The sequence below is a fragment of the Rissa tridactyla genome, chromosome 4 (assembly GCF_028500815.1).
Source record: "Rissa tridactyla isolate bRisTri1 chromosome 4, bRisTri1.patW.cur.20221130, whole genome shotgun sequence".
In the NCBI taxonomy this organism is placed as follows: domain Eukaryota; kingdom Metazoa; phylum Chordata; class Aves; order Charadriiformes; family Laridae; genus Rissa; species Rissa tridactyla.
The window spans coordinates 76,978,804-76,998,878 of record NC_071469.1 but is presented as its reverse complement, the minus strand read 5'-3'; the positions used below and the strand labels follow the sequence as shown (position 1 = coordinate 76,998,878).

Genomic DNA, 20,075 nt, shown 5'->3' with positions numbered 1-20,075 from the left:
AAACCAGGAATAAACCACAGTAAATTGGAAAACACTTTACTACTGAAATCTACAGAAAAATTATCTGAGCAAACCACGTTGTTAACAATAACATAGCTATTTTTTGTCAATTGCTTCACAAAACTGGATGGAAATTTGATGGCATACTGCAAGGCAGTAGGCATGAAAGTCAATACTAAAATACCTAGTTATTTGTATTTCTGTGTAAAACGTTAAATGGCTGAAACAAATGACAAACAAGGTCATGCGTATGCCATCCGTATAATTAAAAAAGATAAAAATTAGGTATCAGATGGTATATTAAGTGCAAAAACTGTTTTTGCATGCTTAGATCTAGATTTGGCTTCAATTTGGATTGAAGTAATGTTTAGAAATGTATCTCCTTTGTCACCATGAGGTCAGTCAGGCATTTGAACAGGTTGCTCAGAGAAGTTATGCAGTCTCCATCCTTGGAGGTTTTGAAGACCAGACCGGATACAGCCCTGAGTAACGTGGTCCAACATTATAGCTATTCCTGCAGTAGGTTGGACTAGAGGTCCCTTCTAACCTGAAGGATCCTATCCTGATATAGTGTCATGGTAGAGCTACTACTATTAATAACCTATAAGCATTTCTGTTTGAAGGTTTGTAGGTGCTTATTTTCTTAGACAAAATGTCCTCAACTGGTATCTGATAATTTACAAGCAGCTTTTGTTTGAAATGAAACTTTGCTACGGCTAAATTAGACCTTGATCCCATGAAGTGTTGAGAGCCTGAAGACGGATTCAGCAAGGACCTTGGAAATAAGAAAAGCTTTTAAATACCTCTAAAGCCCACAGATGCACGATACAGGAGGAGTTTGGTGCTTACGAATTAAGAACAAAGTCTCTATGTTATACGTGACTTGCAAGGTCATGTCCTGCGGGTGCCAAGATTATACTATAATAAGAAATGAAACATAGGTCAAATTCTTCCCTTGAGAAATTATTCTGATGAAATCACGTTCTTCAAAAGTTACCTCACCCCATTCATTTTAAAAGATGCAATGAGAATTAAAATTTGTCAGCAATACCAAAAAGGAACTAAAAAAAAGCAAAGAGCTGTATACCTGTAGCATACTGTGCCAAAAGCAAATTTTTATCACACGCATACAAAAGTATCAACTTGAACTTATATTCTGCAATCAATTTCATCCAGGCAACATAATGCATTCAATTCAGTATCAGTTGCAGGATTGGGATCTACTCCAATTACTAAGTCCTATTATCATAAACAGCAATGTTAAGGAAGTCTTATAAAAAAAATATTTATTCACCTGTGGAATATCTGGAAAAACTGATGGATAAATCATTATAATCACCTGCAAAAATACCTGTCTATCTAACTGCAATACAAAATATTTGCTTGGCTCTGACACGTGCAAAGTTCGTTGTACAATTTTAAGTCTATATTTGAATTTATTTCTCAGTTCTAATACAAAACAAGAAAATGTAATTTAATCGCTAATATTTAGTCTTGATACCTTTGGTGACTTCTTGAGTTATGATAATGCCTTACTATGCCTTGAAATAATAAAAAGCATTTAAAAATAATGTTACTATTAAGATAAATACTGATCTTCAGTTGTAGAAGTTCTATGAGGCAAGTTATTATAATTTTTTGTCATGTTATATCTACTCTTACAAGCGTATAATGAGATAAGCTGAGACCTACTGCACAAGCAAAAGTGATCAAGTTCACCCAGATATTACCTTGGTTCATGATATATTTGCTCTTATAACTTCCATCCCTAGGTTAGGGTTATAACAGGTTAAAAGCAACATTACAAAAAAAAAAAAAAAAAAAAAAGTATTTTGAGCTAAACTTAAGTTTCCATCTTGATAAACATACCTGGGACACTTGGAGAATAGGAGCTCTTATATCACATAAGATATCACAACAAAGCTATAAGCTGTAAAAATTAATGGGAAAAGGTATAAAATAATAAAACTGATCATTTGACCCTGCACAATTCATCTCACACAGGACCACTGTGGCATCCAAGTTACACCACAGAAAAAAGATTACCTGTTCCACAAAAATAAACTTCAATTAAGTAACATTTCAAAGTACGGTAGTTTCCAGCATTAATAAGGCTCCTTTTTTAAAATGCAAAAAGGAATGTGCTCACCAACATATTGCACACAAAAAAAAGGATACTTTTTTGCCTTAGGCTAGAGAGTACATCGATGTAAGTTTTCTTCAAGCCATTCATAGCTAAAATCTGGACAAAAATAGTACTAGATTACATTTTCCACTTTCCCTGCACAGTGCAGTATTTAGACTTAAGATTTAAGAGCATGTTGGAAATACAGACTACTTAATGCAAGAACAAAACTTTCTAGTATGTTCATATGTTTATGTTGCATAAGATAATACAATCCATCTGTTGGAAAAATCCTCACTGAATATTATATCTGTCCTAGTAATAAACATGAATAGAAATCAAGATGATTTTTTTTTTTAAATCCAAAACTGAGTAATAGCAAGCCTTCCAAAGAAATCTGTTTAGGGACTTGAGGCAAATTATACATGTTAATGACGGAGTCACTGAGAACAGTTAACACAATGTAACCAAATGTCAACTGGAGTATTTTGCAGTAACTTACTGAACAGGTCTGTGTTTAATTAATATATGAATGTTGGTTTCTAAGTTTTCAACTTCAGATGGTGAAGATTAAGTGCTAAGGGTGTTACTGTAAATGTTTAAGTGAGATGAACATCACTGATTTTCTAATTTTACCACATGGTTTATTTCAGAAGAAAACAAGCCCCAGTTACATAGCTCTCCTGCAAGTCAGTAAACAGTCACACACGAAAACTCAATACAATTTGCTTCTTTGTTTATATGCAGGATATTTAGTTTGGTTTGCAAAGTATTAGAAGAATAATAAGAACCTCCTGACAGAATACCGCAACTCAATTTCTAAAAAGCCACTCAGTTAATCTCAGTGTTGAATCTAGCTGTTTCAAATTATTGTAATGTATAATAACAGTCTTATTGACAATATAGACGCAGAGAGCCAAAAAAAGCAAGAAAGAGGGGCCAAAATGATGAACTAAGCACCAGCCCAAATGACAACAAACATATGGCCATTAACTGAAGAATGGAGGGGTTTAGGAATGCAGCTGTCTGTGGTCTCCTAAAAGTTCCAGTGGAATGAAATGCTGCGAGGATTGGCAAAGGCTGGATGAGAAGTACTACTGAAGATGGTAGGTCCTAAAATGGAGTCAGCCATCGGTTCATGTTGGAATTCAGAGATTTCTGTGGTCAGAATATATTCATTCCATTGGCCTCATAATGTACATCAACAAATTAATATTGTATGGATGTCATTTCAAAGCCTACTGAAGACGAAGAGCCATTATTGAAGCCATTAGAGCACAGATGGTTCAAAGTATATGCAGATATTCATACTTGCATTTCTGCATTATAGCTGGGGTTTTTTTCCTGTTGAACTGTAATGAATTGTCTCATAATCTATTCCATCTTCTTGCCATTAGCAGGCTTTGAATGTTCACAAATAGGAGCAAAGAACTCATTTTCCAGAGCTTTAATCACACAAAGAGGGAATGCCTAATTCTCTAAATGAAATGGTCTGTGATCACTGAAGCAGAGATTTAATATATCACGGCAAATTAGGTAGATTTTAATAAATTACTTATCTCTCTGAATACTTTACATATGCTTATGAAGAAACATAGCCTGTTTGCTAACAGTGGAAATCCACAGCCTATAAAATGCTTTGAAGAAAGTGACAAATAAAAAAGTAAATTAAAAAATGAAATGTATTATATCCCTGTTCTCAAGAGACAATCCTTTTGCAGCATTGATTCACAGCTCCATTAAAAATATCAATTAAATCCTTCACTGAGATTGGTTAAAAGCTGGAAAATTAACTTTCCAAGCTCGACACTGGTTATTCAGATACGACCATTCATTGTGTATGTCTGATGCAAGTTCTAAAAGTGACAAAAAACAAATGAAAACACAGTTGCCTGTCCCTACGGCTCAAACTAGGTGAAGAAAAATGTGATACTGGATGGCTTCTTCTTGTGCTTTGACAGATGTTGGCTGAAAGTAAATCTTTTACTGTACAGAAAAATGATTGTGCCTGCCCTCCCCCCTACTTCCAATCATGATAATCATAAACAGCTGATTATAATGTTAGTAGAAGGGTAAAAGTTATTTAAAAAAAGGTTGCAGTAATTTAATAAGTCCTGCAACTAGCCTCATTTTTTATATTTAATTGATAGGAACTGCATGCATCAAAGAAAACACATACTGAGATTTAATGTGCATAAAATGGATATTAGCATTTTAAAGAGGCAGATTAACACATTAATCCAAGTAATTTTCATATATTGCTTTTAATAAAATCTTCACAGTATAAAATTCTTAATGAGGCTAATCACAGGCATTCCATTTAGTGGGGTGATTAGGGATAACATAAAAGTATTTTTAATCAGTTTTCTAAGGCTTATGGTTTTTTTATTAAAAATTAAAAATTTTACTTGCATTTTTATTACTGTTTTATGTAGGAAAAAATCTTGAAAATGCAAATAAAGCACATCATTCAATCATGTAGGTATTAATTATTTACAAGATGTTGTCCATTGTGGGGAGATTCTTAGCCTTCGGGGGGAAATATAAAAACAAACAGACTGAAAAGTATACAAAACTTTACAACTACAAATCAAGCGTCCTTTTCATATAAATTATACATTAAATATACTGTAAGAATTACAAAGATCTCATCTTTGAAGCACTATCAAGCATGTATTTACACTGGGAGAAGGAACTTCTGTAGGCAAACTTCCCTTTCATGCCTCCTAGTCATCTTTGCATTCCTCATAGACTGAACGCAGCGCATTGAGGGCTTCCACTGATACTTTGAGCTTTCCAATTACTGCACTATCATCTTGCGAATCGAAAACTAGAAAGGAAACATCAGAAAACAGCATTAGCAGTTTCATTTAAGGTTTGGCTTTTGTTCTGATAATTTTCCTTAACATTTGGACAGATTAAAAGGCACCTAGCATATGCTTAAAAACAAAGAGAGAAAATGGAAAAAAAAAGAAAAAAGAAAGAAATCTTCCAGTTCAGGCACACAGCCTACTGGAAAATGAGCACTCCAAGAACTAGAATGTACATCAATAAAACTATTAGTGTTGGAATTAACTTTGAAATAAAGAAGACTACCTGTGTGACAATTGCCTATATACATTATTTTTCACGATATGTAAATGTAGGTGTTCCAAACTCTATTAAAGACGTATATGCATACTTATAAAGAGTTTTAAGTAAAATATATACTGAATAAAGCATTTTCTACACTGTTTGTATTACTGCTCCAAATCAGCCCGGACAGTTATTCATATTTAAATAGTAAATTGGTTTTTTACAGTTGGTGCAATGCAAAATTCTTTGTGTATGAGAAATAATTCCAAGCTTCTATGTGTTGTAAAGTAATGAAGTGTAGACAAAGATGGTCTTTCCCCTAGACTAAACTATTTAATTACCTTCATGTTTCTGTATGTGGGTTTTAAAGTAGTATTTAAAATCTCTATTTTACAGAAATTACCTAACATGATTTAAAATTGCACTCTTTACCAGTACCTAAGTAAGCCCAGAGGGCCACAGTCTCTGCTGCTGTGATTAAAAACATGCTGCTAACAGTCAAAAATGAGGCTCCTTCCCAGTCCTGAATAAAAAGCAATGAGGCTGCCTAACATGACTCCAGAAGGAATTTGAATAAAAACAAATAATCTTGACAGCACATCTTTTCCAAGCAAATTATAGAGCAGACAAATGGCAAGGTTTTGTATTTACTATATAAACTGGGATAAGTAATCTGGGACATGCAATGATGCTGCATGCTACAACTTCTAGGCTGCTGGGACAGCTCAGAAGAGGTTTGGAGAAGGAAAAGCACGGGATAAACCTTCCATCATTTACTTTGTTGATAGAGCTATTATAGGACACATTGGATGCTATTCTTAGAGTTCCAAACCATTTTGTATATCCTTGAACAAATCACTCGGTGAGCTGTCAAAGAGCAAACTTCAGGGGACGTTATTCTTTCTACTTAGAAAAGCGATAGATAACTGTAACTAATGTTAGCACAAGCTAACATTAATTCTATTTTCTCACAGTTTTAACGTTGTCATATTATCTCCGAGACACATTATGTGTCTTGTCTGTACTCTTTTTCCATCCAGCCTCTTGCTTAGCCATTCACTTAATTGCTTCAAATTTCACATAGGCCACTTTCACACATCACCGATGAAAGGAATAAGATATGAAAGAGATATACACTTGCAGTCCTCAAAAAGAATGAAGTTTATGGTATCTAACTTAAGAATTATTATATCTTAATGTGGCAGCATCCTATGAACTTCCCTGTGTCTAGTTTTATGCCTTTTCCGCTCAAACCAATATCCATCTCGGAGAAGGTGTACAATATTATTTAGGAATTCTCTTTATTGTGCCATTGTATTTAATTGAAGTCTGTGTCCAGATCTTAATAACAGATCCTTTTACAATGACTTAATCCAAGAAAATATACTGATGTATTCTACTTTTGCCATGATCTGGCATGTATTAACATAAAATTCATTTCAATTCTCTGAAAGTTCTAAATTTTCAGAAAACATGGTTATGGATGCAATAAAAAAATAAATCTAAACTGTACAGCATCTGCAGGGAAGGGGAGAAGTGTGGATAGGAATAAAAGTATTTCTATCTATTACTACAACTTTCATAAATTTAATGTACATAAAGTAAAAAACAGTTCAAACGTCTTATGGTCAGGGAAAGAAATGCTCCTCAAAATATTGAAGTAGTTGTTGTTACATAGAAATGATTACAGTTGACAGAACAACAACTAGTAACAAAAACCAGTCCTTCCTGTCATAATTATTATCTCAGATGACGGTTAGGAGTTTTAAGAGTTTTGTGAAAGGTAACTTTCAAGGGTACAAAATTATATTCATATCACTAATCAATCTTATCAAATGGGAATTATGACAATAGGAATTATGGCCATAAAATCCAGAACAAAAAAATTTTCCAGTGAGAGACTATGAAATACCTTTTTGGATATGTGCTTTCATACAACTACTTGGAAAAAAAAAATCATTGGTGGAGAAAAGAAGAAGTGGTTCAGCTACAATATGAAGTGCATCAAATCTGTGTATTATTTTTCCAGGCTATGGAAATTTGATTCTTAGAATTCTCCTTATCGTTTTCCTGGAACTTTGATGCATACTTTGAGTATTTTAGCTACAGCATGGATGCAAATCATGCATGATAATGGAAATGGGTAAGAAAGCCTTTTTCTTTCCCTTACTACTCAGCTCCCCATCACTCGAGGTATGAAAATTAGACACAGCAGTAGAAGTAGCAAAGTCCCATCAGCCTGGCATTCTACTAGAGCTAACTGGAATTCTTGCTATTGCAGAGAGTACCTTGTGAACACGGGGGCACTGTGGCTAGTAATCAAGCTGCTTCACTTACCATTACAGGAGAGAAACACAACACTGATAACCATGTCCCTGCTACACTGGGGAACAGGAAAGTCTAAGCAAGGAGAATATTTTCCTTCACTGTCTGAAAGGATCGAGTATCCTTCTCGAGTCTTATCAGCTTTATAAAAATGCTGTCGTAAGACCCAGGAAACAGAAGATTCCACACCTCCTACTCAGCCCACCTTGCTTTAACGGGCCACAGTGAAAGTGTGGTCACAGTCTGTTACAGGAGGATGCTTACTCTAAACTGATACCTAACCAAAGACACCAGTATTTCATATTGTCTCAGATACAGGTCTCATATGGAGGACACAAGCTTGAGGTACTCTGGGGGTTATAACGTAACTTCAAATAAGATCTAGACGTTAGCAATCCAGAATTTAGACATGAATTTTAATAACAAAATATATATTTATAGTCTTACTAGCATGAAGTATGCTGAATAAACACAGTAAGTGGAGAGTTTTTAGGTTTTATAAATTCATTACTATGAGCTGGGAATGCTATTTGGTTTGGGGTTTTTTAAAATAGATTTTAAGGAATAACAACAGTACACAGCTTTTGCAGACTTTTGCAAACAAATGTGGAAGCCGTGAGTTAATATTCAAGAATTTCTTATTAAAACAATGTCAAACACTTACTTGCACAGTAAAGCTTGCATAGAAAAGCAGAAATTCAACAAATAATTTTTAGGTTACAACAGGTTACAAGAAAGTAATCTCTAGAACTTACCATCAATATCTTGCTCAATGATATCTCTTTGCTTCTGGAATATCTCTCTCAAACTGACATAAGCGAAACCGATGTCTTCACATTCAAGATCCTGTTCATCTTCTGGGGGATCACTGACCACTGTAAATCGTAGGCTAAGCATAAAAAAAAAAAAAGAAAAGAAAAGATATTTTACCTTCAAAAAGGGTTGAAAATTAACTTGAACCCCCTCCCCCCTCTCTATTTTACAAGTTAAGCATAAAACAGGACACTTTATCAATTATATTCAACATTTTCCATGACAAGAATAGTCCAAGACCTCTTTCTTTTAAGTCCTCCCTCCTTCTTCAGCATTATCTAGCAGTACTGGAAGGACAGAGAGGTTGTAACCACAGATCTGCAGGCTTATAGAATTGTTCCATTTTTCTCCCCCCTCCCCACCACCCTGTGGCACAATTCTTGTTAATACGGCAGTGACAGACAGAATAGTCTAGAGAATTAAAGAATTTTTCACATTTGAAACTTGTAAGTTTGTTTAGCTCAGCTGCTGAATCAACTGTTCAAGTCACTACATTTCTTTATATTTACCCTCCATAAGTAAAAATCAAGATTGAATTTATGTACTTTGAGGCTTTTATAGCAAAAGTCTTTTATATAAAATATCTAAAAATACAGTTGGGGGTTTATGGTAGGCTTTTTGTTTGTTGTTTTTATTAATTTATTTAAATTTTTACTGTGTTGACCATACCATGCAAACTATTTGCACTCCATTGCAACAGCCATTCAGTCAGTAGGATCAACTAGTATTCTGAACTCTCAAAATCATCCTAAAAATCTATGTACTGTGAAAACCAAATGATTAGCAGCAACTGCATTGTACTAGAGATTCTCTGATCTGCACCACTTGATAATGTAGATGTAGCTTAGTAGATTTTAAGCCAATGCATTTTCTTGGCTTTACACTGAGTGGTGTCAGAGACATGAGAGAAATAATTGAGAAAGAAAAACCATATCAAACGTTTTCCTGATATCAGAAATACCAGCCATATTCAATGAATCAAGTATTTCCAAACACCAAGTGTAAAATATTTAGCTGAAAGTTATTGAGAATTTTCACACCTCATTTAGATACTTGGAGAGCACATTCTAGCCAAGAACACATTCCACAAACATAACAGGAACCTAAAGGCAGTTCTCTCAAAATAGTATCTTTCTAATGTTGTCTTGTGTATTCATTATTTAAAGTTGGACCTTACACAGCCATTTGTCCTGTTCTTGTTCCCTCTGACCAATTCCCCTCATATTTTATCTTCATTATTCCATTCCTGTTTTACACATAAAAAGCTACCCGTGAGTAGAGCCTGGATACAAAGGCCTTTGGGAATTTACCGTGCTTTCTAAACACAGCCTGCTTGTCCATCCCAAACATCTAAGCCCAACAACTATACCAAATATTTGCATTTCTTCTGTGAACTTAAATTACACTCATTGCATCCAAGTATGGCTTTTCTTTTAAACACATAATTCCAGTATTGTGCTGGAGCTGACTTGAGTTAGTGGCTTGTGTTGGGGCCAAAAACACCGAGACTGACAAAATGACAGGAATTCAGAGCTAACTACTTTTTTGGTATGTCTTGGCAATGTTGTTTAAACTGTGAATGCTTGCGAGCTTTACAGCCTAAAAATGTTACAATAAGCACAATTCCAAATGAGTAACAATCAAGTTGGGTAAAAGCCAAGTCTACAGGAAAGGATATCCTAGACAAAATATAATCAAATCTTCCTAAAAGACTTTAAACATAACAACAACTGCAATATGCTTTTATACTATTTTATTTTTGTGCCTGGCTCTTCCTAACAAATATTAATTATAGAAAACATATACATAAATATTTGTTTGTCACTAGAACCAGACAGGCATTGAGAATACATGTTCTTAAAAAAAGTTTCTGGAGGCAAAACCAGGAAAGATATCACAGCTATTACAAACAGCAGGTGGCTCGATTGAGTATAATGGATCTAACTTAAGATTTTGGCACAGAGCTAAGCAGCAGCAAAACTGCCAAAACTCAATCAAAAAGAAAGAAATAATTAGATGTGTAAGATAAAGATTAAATGAAATGAAAACAAATTAAAAATTGTAAGAATAACTAATAAAACTGTTGGGTATCGGGGACAGATCTGTTTTGTTACGATTCAGTGTCAACGTTAAATCAAATCAATTGCAGAGTCCAGCTTAGCAGTTAAGACAGTGACAGAAGAGGAGGCAATTAGTACTGGATTAATTTTTATCCCTTAAGGGTACCAACTACTACTAACATTTTCACTAAAGCACAACCTAAAAGCAGACCTAGGAACATCTGGGACAGTACCCTATAGCCAAAGTGGAGACTTGTTCACACTGGTCCACTTTCCGGTTCAGATCATACTCAAGTATTTTTTATGAATAGAGCAAGCTTCAACACAACAGATCAAAAGAACTGCACCTCTAACACCTTATAGTTCCAATATGCTCAAAAGATCATAATATTGGATCAAATCTTTGCTGCCAATCAGGAAGGAGGGCATTTGAACTCTGGATCGCATGGGAATACTCCAACTAGTAGGCTGCAAGAATTGTACCACGATCGCTTTGACATCTGTACTTTTAAAACATATTAGGTGCTTTGATTTTAGAGAATATTTAAATATGATATTCAGTATGCTTTAACTCATGTTCTTCATTTACCAAAAATTGCAAGACTTGTTTTCAGGTTGAACTGGCTACAAACCCACTGTTTACATTGCCTCGGAACATAGACATGAACAGACTCCTCACTCCGCTTCAGCATAGAATGCACAAATGTGCAGCCAGTGTCCCATCTTACCTTAAAGCTGCCTCACTTACGTAAGGAACTTTGACGGCAGTTGGAATATCAAATTCATACTAGGATTTCTTACATAAACAAAGCTACATATAGTGTCCCTCTCCAGTACTTCTCTCTAGGATCCTAGACTTCCTCTCTAGCTCATTTCCACATTTCTCTATCAGTACTCATTTCCTTGCAGGAATCCCATGCCTACTGACAGAATAAGAAGAAATCTTGACATCCTGTTAAAAATACTGTGTGGGGAGATATTTGCTAGCTACTGTAAGAACCACTAGAGAACTAAATGCAACTTGACTGCTAATAAAGGGCTAAAAGAAAAGTAAAAATTAATAATTACCTTAAGGTTAAAACATGCTTTACAATGAAGCAGAAAAATCTGGACAAATATTTACTGTTGTTTTATGATAACACTTAAAGGTTTTATCACCAACAGGGAATTTGGAGTGCGTGTACAAGAGCTATGATGTAGGCAAATTTGATTCTAATTCTTTATTCCAGAGATCAGTCATTTTTAAGCAGCGTGGGGAAAATCTTGTGTGTTAATATAATTAATGTGGAGCTAACACCGTACACATGCTCTATATTCCTATAACATGGATGCACAGATTTTGTTCCTTTGGAGAACAATGACTTCATATAGTCAGTTTCTCGGAGTAACAGTCATTTCCTACCAAGAACTGATGCACTTGTCAGGATCAGGCTGGAAACCTCTTGCATAAACCTGTTCACTCTTGTTATCACAGCAGGGTGACTGGTAGAAGAATGGATTCCTCCATTCCTCACATATGTCTCTCTTGACACTTGTCAGACGAGCACAGACTCTGCCGCCAGGTCTGCAAGTACAATCTGGCATGAGGAATCCGCTAAGTTTCTCTATATGAGCCAAATTTCTACACTCTTAAAATGCTGCAAGGCAACAGTGGAATACAAACAGGATGAAGAATAAAAGAACTATGACAGAGTTACAGTAAGGTAAATGGGCTGCCAGAAATGCCTCCTGTTATTAACGGATTTAAAGACTTGAACATGTAAGTAAATAGATCTGTGGTTCAAATGATAAAATAAAATAATAATTACTTTTTTTTTTTCAAGTTTTACAAATATTAGTAAGAATAGCTTCCTCACATAATTAAGGAATGTAATTTGAATCCCTATTATACAGAAGAAACAAAACAAAAAGGCTACCCATGTCACACAATACAGCTATAAGAAAAAGCAAGTGTTCTGACAAAACTTCCATATTAATGATAGAGACATTGTCTGTCTGAAAACGTAAAGACAAAAGATGCTTGTCAAAAGAGAACCACCACCTTTGTGGTATGCAACAATTACTAACCTAAATAGGATTTCAAACAGTCTTCCTAGTCTCCTACTACTTCATGCTCATGTATTTTAGAATTTATATCATTCTATTTAGCTGCATATTTTCTTGATTTTCTTGAATACTGAATGTTCTTTCATTTTCTGCAACTAAAGCCATTTCAAATGTGGAACCAAAATCAACATTTCTAATAAACACTTACAATGATTTTTTTATCAAGAAATTAAATTGAAAGAAGAGAAAAATCAACTTTGTTTTGAAATCTTATCCTTTCATGAACAGTAAACCCCACTCCTTACAAATTTTAGATTGGATATTAGGAAAAAGTTATTCACCAAAAGGTTTGTCAAGCATTGGAACAGGCTGCCCAGGGAGGCAACTGGGTCACCACCGCTGAAGGTATTTAAAAGATGGGTAGACATGGTGCTGAGGGACATGGTTAGTGGTGGACTTCGCAGTGTTATGTTTACAGTTGGACTCGATGATCTTAAGGGTCTTTTCCAACCTAAATGATTCCATGATTCTATGAAATAAACATACTTTCCCCTATAAATGCCATGTCAATCTACATTTACTTAATTGTAAATATAAACTAAAAGAGTATAAAGCTGTGAAATGCATTATTTTCAGGGCCAAGTTGGCTCCTGTTTCAACTATAGGATTAGGCTATAGTTGCAACTTTGGCTTATCAGTAATTTTATATATTATATTAGTATCTCTTTTAACATCTGAGAATATTTATTTTTTTCAAGGGACATTCATTAAAGTGACTCTCCTTTTGGAAGACAAAAATAGCATGTGATGTATCTATTTATGTTCTAATATGGATCCAATCATTATGAGTATCATTCCTAACAACATTTGTTGTAACAAGGAGAAAGTTCACCTGAAAACTAAAAATGCCACTTAATATACATAATACACTATCTACGTTCCTATAATCTGGCATAGCACAAACACCAATACAGTGTCAGGCTAAACCATGTGCAGGCAATTTTCAATGATATTTATATCCTTGATAATTTGGTTTCCTGAGCTTTAAAGCATTAGTTTAGTTCAGTTCCTGTTTCAGCTGAAAAAGCTCTGATATTAGTTTGTAAGGCTTGTGATAGAAAACACGTGTTGAAGATATAACTAGGCCAGGTTTAAAATGCATAGAGTTGAAAACATTTGGTGTATAGGCAGAATCTTTTCATAAATTTTGTTTCCCGGTGGTCCTCTTGCTGGGATAAAGTGGGGAACTGGACTACTGATGAACTTTTCCTGCTTTGCTATTTAGTCACCACAGAACTGAAATTTCACCACAGACCAAACTAGATGCACTGATAAATGCAGAAAACAACTGACCTAGTAACCCAGAGGACAGTACCATGATTGCACACGTAGAAGATGAATGCTCCTGTTGGGGGGGGAAAAAGCTCACTGCTGTTATTTTACCTTAGTTTTACTTTAGCTTTGTTAAATATTTAGTATACATTTCTAAGTATTTATAGGTGAAATTGCAGCCCACAAACTAGCTATTTTCCTTTGCTGAATTATCACTCAGGAAAGAAAGAAATTTTTGTCCTCAGTATTAAATTCTTAGTAGAACATGTTACCCACTTCCCTAATCTATATGGAAAAAGAAGTCTTCTCTTCTTTAAATGAAGGCTTTTAATTATTTTTTTTTTCTCCAAAATCTCCAAACCTAAGAACGCTTTGCTATGACATTTCCATCCCAAAAAGTAATTGTTTCATGGTGTTCCCCACTCCATTCCAGTAAAACCTGTTTTCTGGCCAAGACATGAAACTTAGCTTTAGAAGGGAAATAAAATGGAGATCAATGTCTCTTACTGGAGAGTGAATCTGTGATTTGTGAATAAATACGTATTTAAAATATTTACTCCTACACTTCAAATACAATCATCAGGTATTCAACACCTGTGCAAATTAAACAAATCTTTAAATTAATAATTGTTCCATTTTAATGAAGATGGACCTTCAGGAGGAAACAGAATCAAAGGATGTATAGCAGCCTCCCAGTACCTAAAGGGGCCCTACAGGAAAGCTGGAGAGGGTGATAGGACAAGGTGCAATGAAAGAGGGGCAATTTAGATTAGATATTAGGAAGAAGTTCTTTCCTGTGAGGGTGGTGAGCCCCTGGCCCAGGTTGCCCAGAAAAGTTGTGGTTGCCCCATCCCTGGAGGTGTTCCAGGCCAGGTTGGACGGGGCTTGGAGCAGCCTGGTCTAGTGGGAGGTGTCCCTGCCCAGGGCAGGGGGGTTGGAACTAGATGGTCTCTAAGGTTCCTTAGAACCCAAACCATTCTGTGATTCTATGATGTCATTCATTCTCTCAAAGTAACGTGCATGCTATCTCAAGCAAAAAAATTGGAATAAGAACAAATTTATTATTATGGGCTTGGACAAGACTATTTATACTCTTTCTCATATGTATACCCATAATAGCTGCCTGCTACATATATATACACATATATATGTTTTGGGAAATTCTAGTGCCAAGGAACACATTCTGAAGATTTTACACTCCTTTTAGTACTCTGGATTCAGAAGCAACAGATGTATTACTCTACCATCAGGCAGATATGTGCTTTTCAAATTCATTATTGATAGAATGGTGATGATAGAATCTATCTTTTGCAAAACAAGGTTGTTACCAAAACCAAAGGACAGCACTAAAACAACATTAAGAGAGGCTGCAATATTCCATGCCGCATGAATGTACTCAGGAAAGAAATGTAGATCAATCACTACATCAGAACGTAGGTATCATTCCTAGCTGAAACAAAATTATCTCTACTTAGTTAGTTATGTATTCACTTCTCAGGGATACCTCCTCAATAAAGTCAAACAACAAGCCAAACCACAAGCATTATTTACAAAGACCCTTCATAGACTTTTTCAGCACTAACGCGTACCTGTCAGTATGTAGATCTGGCTTTAGAAGCATCGACTTGAGATACTCTCTCCTTGCACGATTATTTGCTTTATCCACATATATCACTGCAAAGCAAATCGGAATTAATGTAATTAGTTATCAATTGTTTTTCGTCTTTTAGAAGAAAGGGCATGACATAAAGAACAAAGAAAAAGAAACATTTCTTTCCCTTGTCTTTCCTAAGGAAAAGCAACAATGTTAGAATCAAATTTGAAAGGTCATGTGATCTGACGGCGTGTCACTGGCAGGTTTATGTGCACACTGTCAAAAAAGATACAAGCAGCATCTAAGCATGCCACATAGCTGTCATTTTCTGTTAATGGCAATAGCAGTCATGATTTTAAAAGCCAGCGGTCTTTATTGCTTTGTATTTGAAGTGATTTACTGCATTTTCTTCCACTGAGGAAGCTAGTGATAATGATAATGTATGGCAGAGTGCTTGTCCTTTTTGACAGCCTCAGTAATTTAATCCTCCTTTCCTGCCACAATATTTCAATAAGAGAAATATCTAGACCAATGGACTGGAGAAAATCCACAGCCTGGGGAGTGTGTGTGAGTGCTCGGAAAGCCTTTTATTGTTTTAATTTAAAATACAAACACAAGGACCAGCTTTTAATTTTTCTACCATTAATATGACCTACAGTGAAAAATAGCCTTGGTTTGGAAAAAACAATAAAAGAATGAGAAACAGGGTTTTCGGAAATTCTTTAAGAAGTTTTTGGGCATCTTATATTAAGAAAGTAGCTTCTTTCTTGCAAATGGTATCAGTAAATCACTGTGAAAGATTATAAAAATTCAGGATGCGAAAACTGAGAAACAGTGTTAAAGGAATTGCTTTTTTTTTTTTTAAAGAAATGCGTCTGAAAAAATTTTGCTAGGACAGAACTGGAATGAATATGACCCTCTGAGAAACAAACATAGCTCTAAGGAACATTTTTCATTTGTTTTTGAGGGCAGGAGGAGGAGCTAGAAACTTGTCTGTCTTAAAACTCCAACACCTTCAATATTCACATGCCTCACTCCCTTCTAGTTACTCTGCCACTTTACTTAAAAACACTGTTTTTCACTCTCCACATCACATTAAGGTTTCCTTTTCCTATGTGCTGACAGAAATCTTGAATATATTTCATACTCTCGTCTACTATCCAAAATAAACTTATTTGTATAAACAGAAATTACCATTTCTACCAAGGAGCAGAGAGTATTGGAATACAGGAGTATGAAAGAGGGGTAAGAAGGCTCCAATTAATTCCTTGCAGAGGAATTTATTGATATATCTCTATAAAAGTTCTTCTAGGAAGCACACTTTCCAGAACTACTGGTTCTTTCGCTTTCTCCAAAGCTGCTCTTCAGCTCTTACCTGGCTAGCAGAATCGCTCTTAGAAATTAGTTACTTTCAGAAAACAGCCAGTACAATTGGTATCTGAATCATTCAATCAAAGGAAACTGCAATTTAACAACTTTTTTCTCTATTAACAGAAATCAAAGCATTGATGCTCTATCTTGGAATCCTTAGTTTCCACCCACACTATTCTTACTTTCTTAGACAGGTTAAAAGCAGCTGATACTGCCATCTGCTATTCTTTTGGGCATGTGGATGACTTTCCACATGTGCTACTCTCATGGCCAAGTGCTCCTGGGGCCACCACAGGAAGTGATGGGGAGGCAGCAGGGAGACAGATGGACAGCCAGACAACTTCAAAGGAGCTGCCACATCAACAGATTCTTCCCTTCCCCATAAGCATCCCAAATGGAATTTCCTAAGTTTACTAATTCTGTATCTAAACCAATTTTAAATGGAAATTATTTACAAACCTAAAGAGTTTGAATTCATTGCACTCAATGGAAAAATTCAGGCTAGCAAAACAGTCATCACAAGAACTCCATTCAAGTCTGGGGAAAATTATTAACCATAGTGAAAATATATTTTTAGTTCCTGATGAATAACATGCTTTCATATCACCCCTTAGTACTGCTTGAACTTAGAATTATAACACTGCTCCGACTCGGCACGGAACATGTCATACTTCTATCCAATTAATTGGAAAAATAATTCAAAAATAACTTGTGAGAGGTTGCATTTAAAATTATAATTTTAAAGTTTGTCCTAAAGAAGCATTAAAACCTGAAGATTACAATGACCCTGATCATTTTACCAAAAATCACTGCAATTCCAAATATTAACATAGCTGATTCTGTTACAGAATATTTTTTTCATAGTTCGCTTTCTAACAAAACTAAGTGACTATGTGATGAAGCAGAGTTTCATCACAAGGATGAAGAAAAAGTGTCTCATACAGCGTTGAGCCTTAATGAAGAAATGGAATAAACACGAAGAAGTATAACAATGTTTTCTGATGCCTTAACCGAGGAATCCACCTTTTAGCATATGGATTTTCAGAAGTTTATTTTCAATAAAAGAAATAAACCCTATCATCTTTTCCCCACCTCCACTTTCTTTGGTCTACTTATATTTGTACTTCAAGTTGTTCAAGTAACTACCTGTTCACTCAAGAGAGAAAGCTTTCCGATGAAATGTCATATAAAATCTTTACAGAATTTCATAAATCTTTCTTCCTCTGCTGCCTATTCTCTAGAATCATTGTATACAGTGATAAGGACACATTTCAAACCTTCTATCAATCTTATTTTCTAGTAACCCTCTTTCCATCTCAGCATTTTCACAGTTAAGTCTTCATATTTAATAAAATACGAATGCTTTTTGTTGACAACATTTATGAACTAACCTTACCTTTGTATTTTAAGTAATTGTGGCCTTGACAAGAAAAATGTTTATTTTACTGAAATTAAGAGCCAAGGATCAATAGATTTAATTTAAAATTGGCACACGATTTTAAACTGCATTAAGAAGATAAAATATGAATTCATTGCTTACTATGATTTGTAACACACCCTAACATCAAAGCCAAACCACACCATCAAAAAAAAATCAGAATCCTTCCTTTTTACCAAATTACAGGACAGAGTCATGGTGTAAGCACAATTTGGCAAGTTCCACTTTTCTTTGAATTGATGGGACTGTAGTGTTTGGCAACATTCTTGCATATTCTAATAACTCTTTCCACCACTAATGAACACAACAGCTCCTCTCCTCAGTCAGTATGGCCATCAGCAGATACAGCAGTTAATGTCATGGGAATTATACATTATAACCCTAGAGTATATACAAGTTTCTGTTCCAAGAACTCAGAAGAAAGAAAATGATCTTCTAACCATTCCTAGTCAAAAAGTCATAGTCAAAATAAACAACTAGTGTCGCATTACATGCTCTAACCACTTGTGAAAAGGCAAATTCGTAGGATCTTGTATGTCCAGACCAACGGAGTTCTACTATATTGTTTTTCAACAAGATTCCATTAATCTTCTGGTATCTTACGTGTCAAGCAATGTCAAAGGATGTGCAAAAGGTATGGAAAAACTTCAAATGTTTTTTAAGCAGCGAATCTCATGGAGCCTTCTGTATCAGTTAAGACGATTTTAAAATAGTCAAGCTGTTGCCATTATAAATGATATAAAATGTTTTATTTATAAGAATTAATGATTTTTAGATTACTTAAGGACTTACCCTGATTTTCTCCATGCAAAAATCTAGAAGACTATTAGTTTCCTTCTAAGCTCAAAGTAATTTTCTTTCTACCCATGCAAATCTCATTTTTATTAAAGAAAATATTCAATTAACCTCAAATATTCAACATACTCAAATCTAATTAGACACGAATAAGAGATGCAGTAAAGCTACAGCAAACACACATGCAGATTTCATTACTATTATCTCACTGGCTTTCCAACTGACATTATCACAGCAGACTCATCAGGTTTTTTCCCCCCCTATATGCAAAGCTAATCTTGAGTAGAAATTAGATGACCAATTATCTAAGCAAAACTCTGCAAATAAAAATGACTATTATGCTGCAGAATACAATCCTGAAGCAATTAAGACCACCTTTTGATATTGATTCTTTAGTTTAAACAGTTCTATATTTGATACTTAAGCAGCAAATAGAAAAATCAAAGTTACGAAGCCAGGTTTTGACTAGCAGAAATAATATGATACAGCACTACCAGAGTGGTAACATTATGAATTACAGTCTTTACAAAGCATGACACTATTTTCAAATATCACAGCTTGAAATATATTTAAGTTTCACAATTGTCTTAAGAGCCTGAAATTTCACTCTGTATTCAACATAACTTTGCTGTCTTTTGCTAGTTTAATTTTGCAGACTAATACTTAAAAAAACACTAGTATTATGCTTAGACCATACCCAATATACACAGGAATCAGAACATTGTGTAAGAATTTTTATAACTTCTGAATGCTTCTTATATTCAAAGCAATGAGAATTCAAGAAGCATGAGAAATTAAAAGTGTTAAATAGCTGTTATTGGCTTATGGTGTTATTTCAAAGAGGTTTTAAAAAATTTATTTCAATTATGTCTGCTGCCTGTCTAGAACACGTGGAAAAGTGATTACAGCAGCTAGCAAGACGAATACTGTTCAGCTCATAAAAAGAGTTCTTATCTGACGCCTCATTTAGTACACGTTGCCAGAATTCCCATTTGGTTGAATGGAAGTAAGCCTCAGTGAATGAGAGTTTGCAGTACTATTAGTTTTTGTGGGTTTGTTTTTTATTTTCCTAAAGCCTTACAAAGATTACTGTCTTTCTCA

The 20,075-nt window shown here is 34.9% G+C and overlaps 1 protein-coding gene across 10 annotated transcripts in view; it reads right to left on the bottom strand.

Annotated features, from left to right (window-relative positions):
- Nucleotides 1-727: 727 nt before the first annotated feature.
- RPGRIP1L (RPGRIP1 like) overlaps nt 728-20,075 on the bottom strand; it is a 79,115-nt gene continuing 59,767 nt past the window's right edge. For all 10 annotated transcript variants that reach the window (XM_054198874.1, XM_054198881.1, XM_054198875.1 and 7 more), the window contains 3 exons: nt 15,366-15,450; nt 8,281-8,414; nt 728-4,955 (listed from right to left, as the gene is read on the bottom strand). In XM_054198874.1, coding sequence (XP_054054849.1) covers nt 4,852-4,955; nt 8,281-8,414; nt 15,366-15,450 — 323 coding nt within the window. In that variant the 3' untranslated portion in view covers nt 728-4,851. The remainder of the gene's footprint in view (nt 4,956-8,280; nt 8,415-15,365; nt 15,451-20,075) is intronic.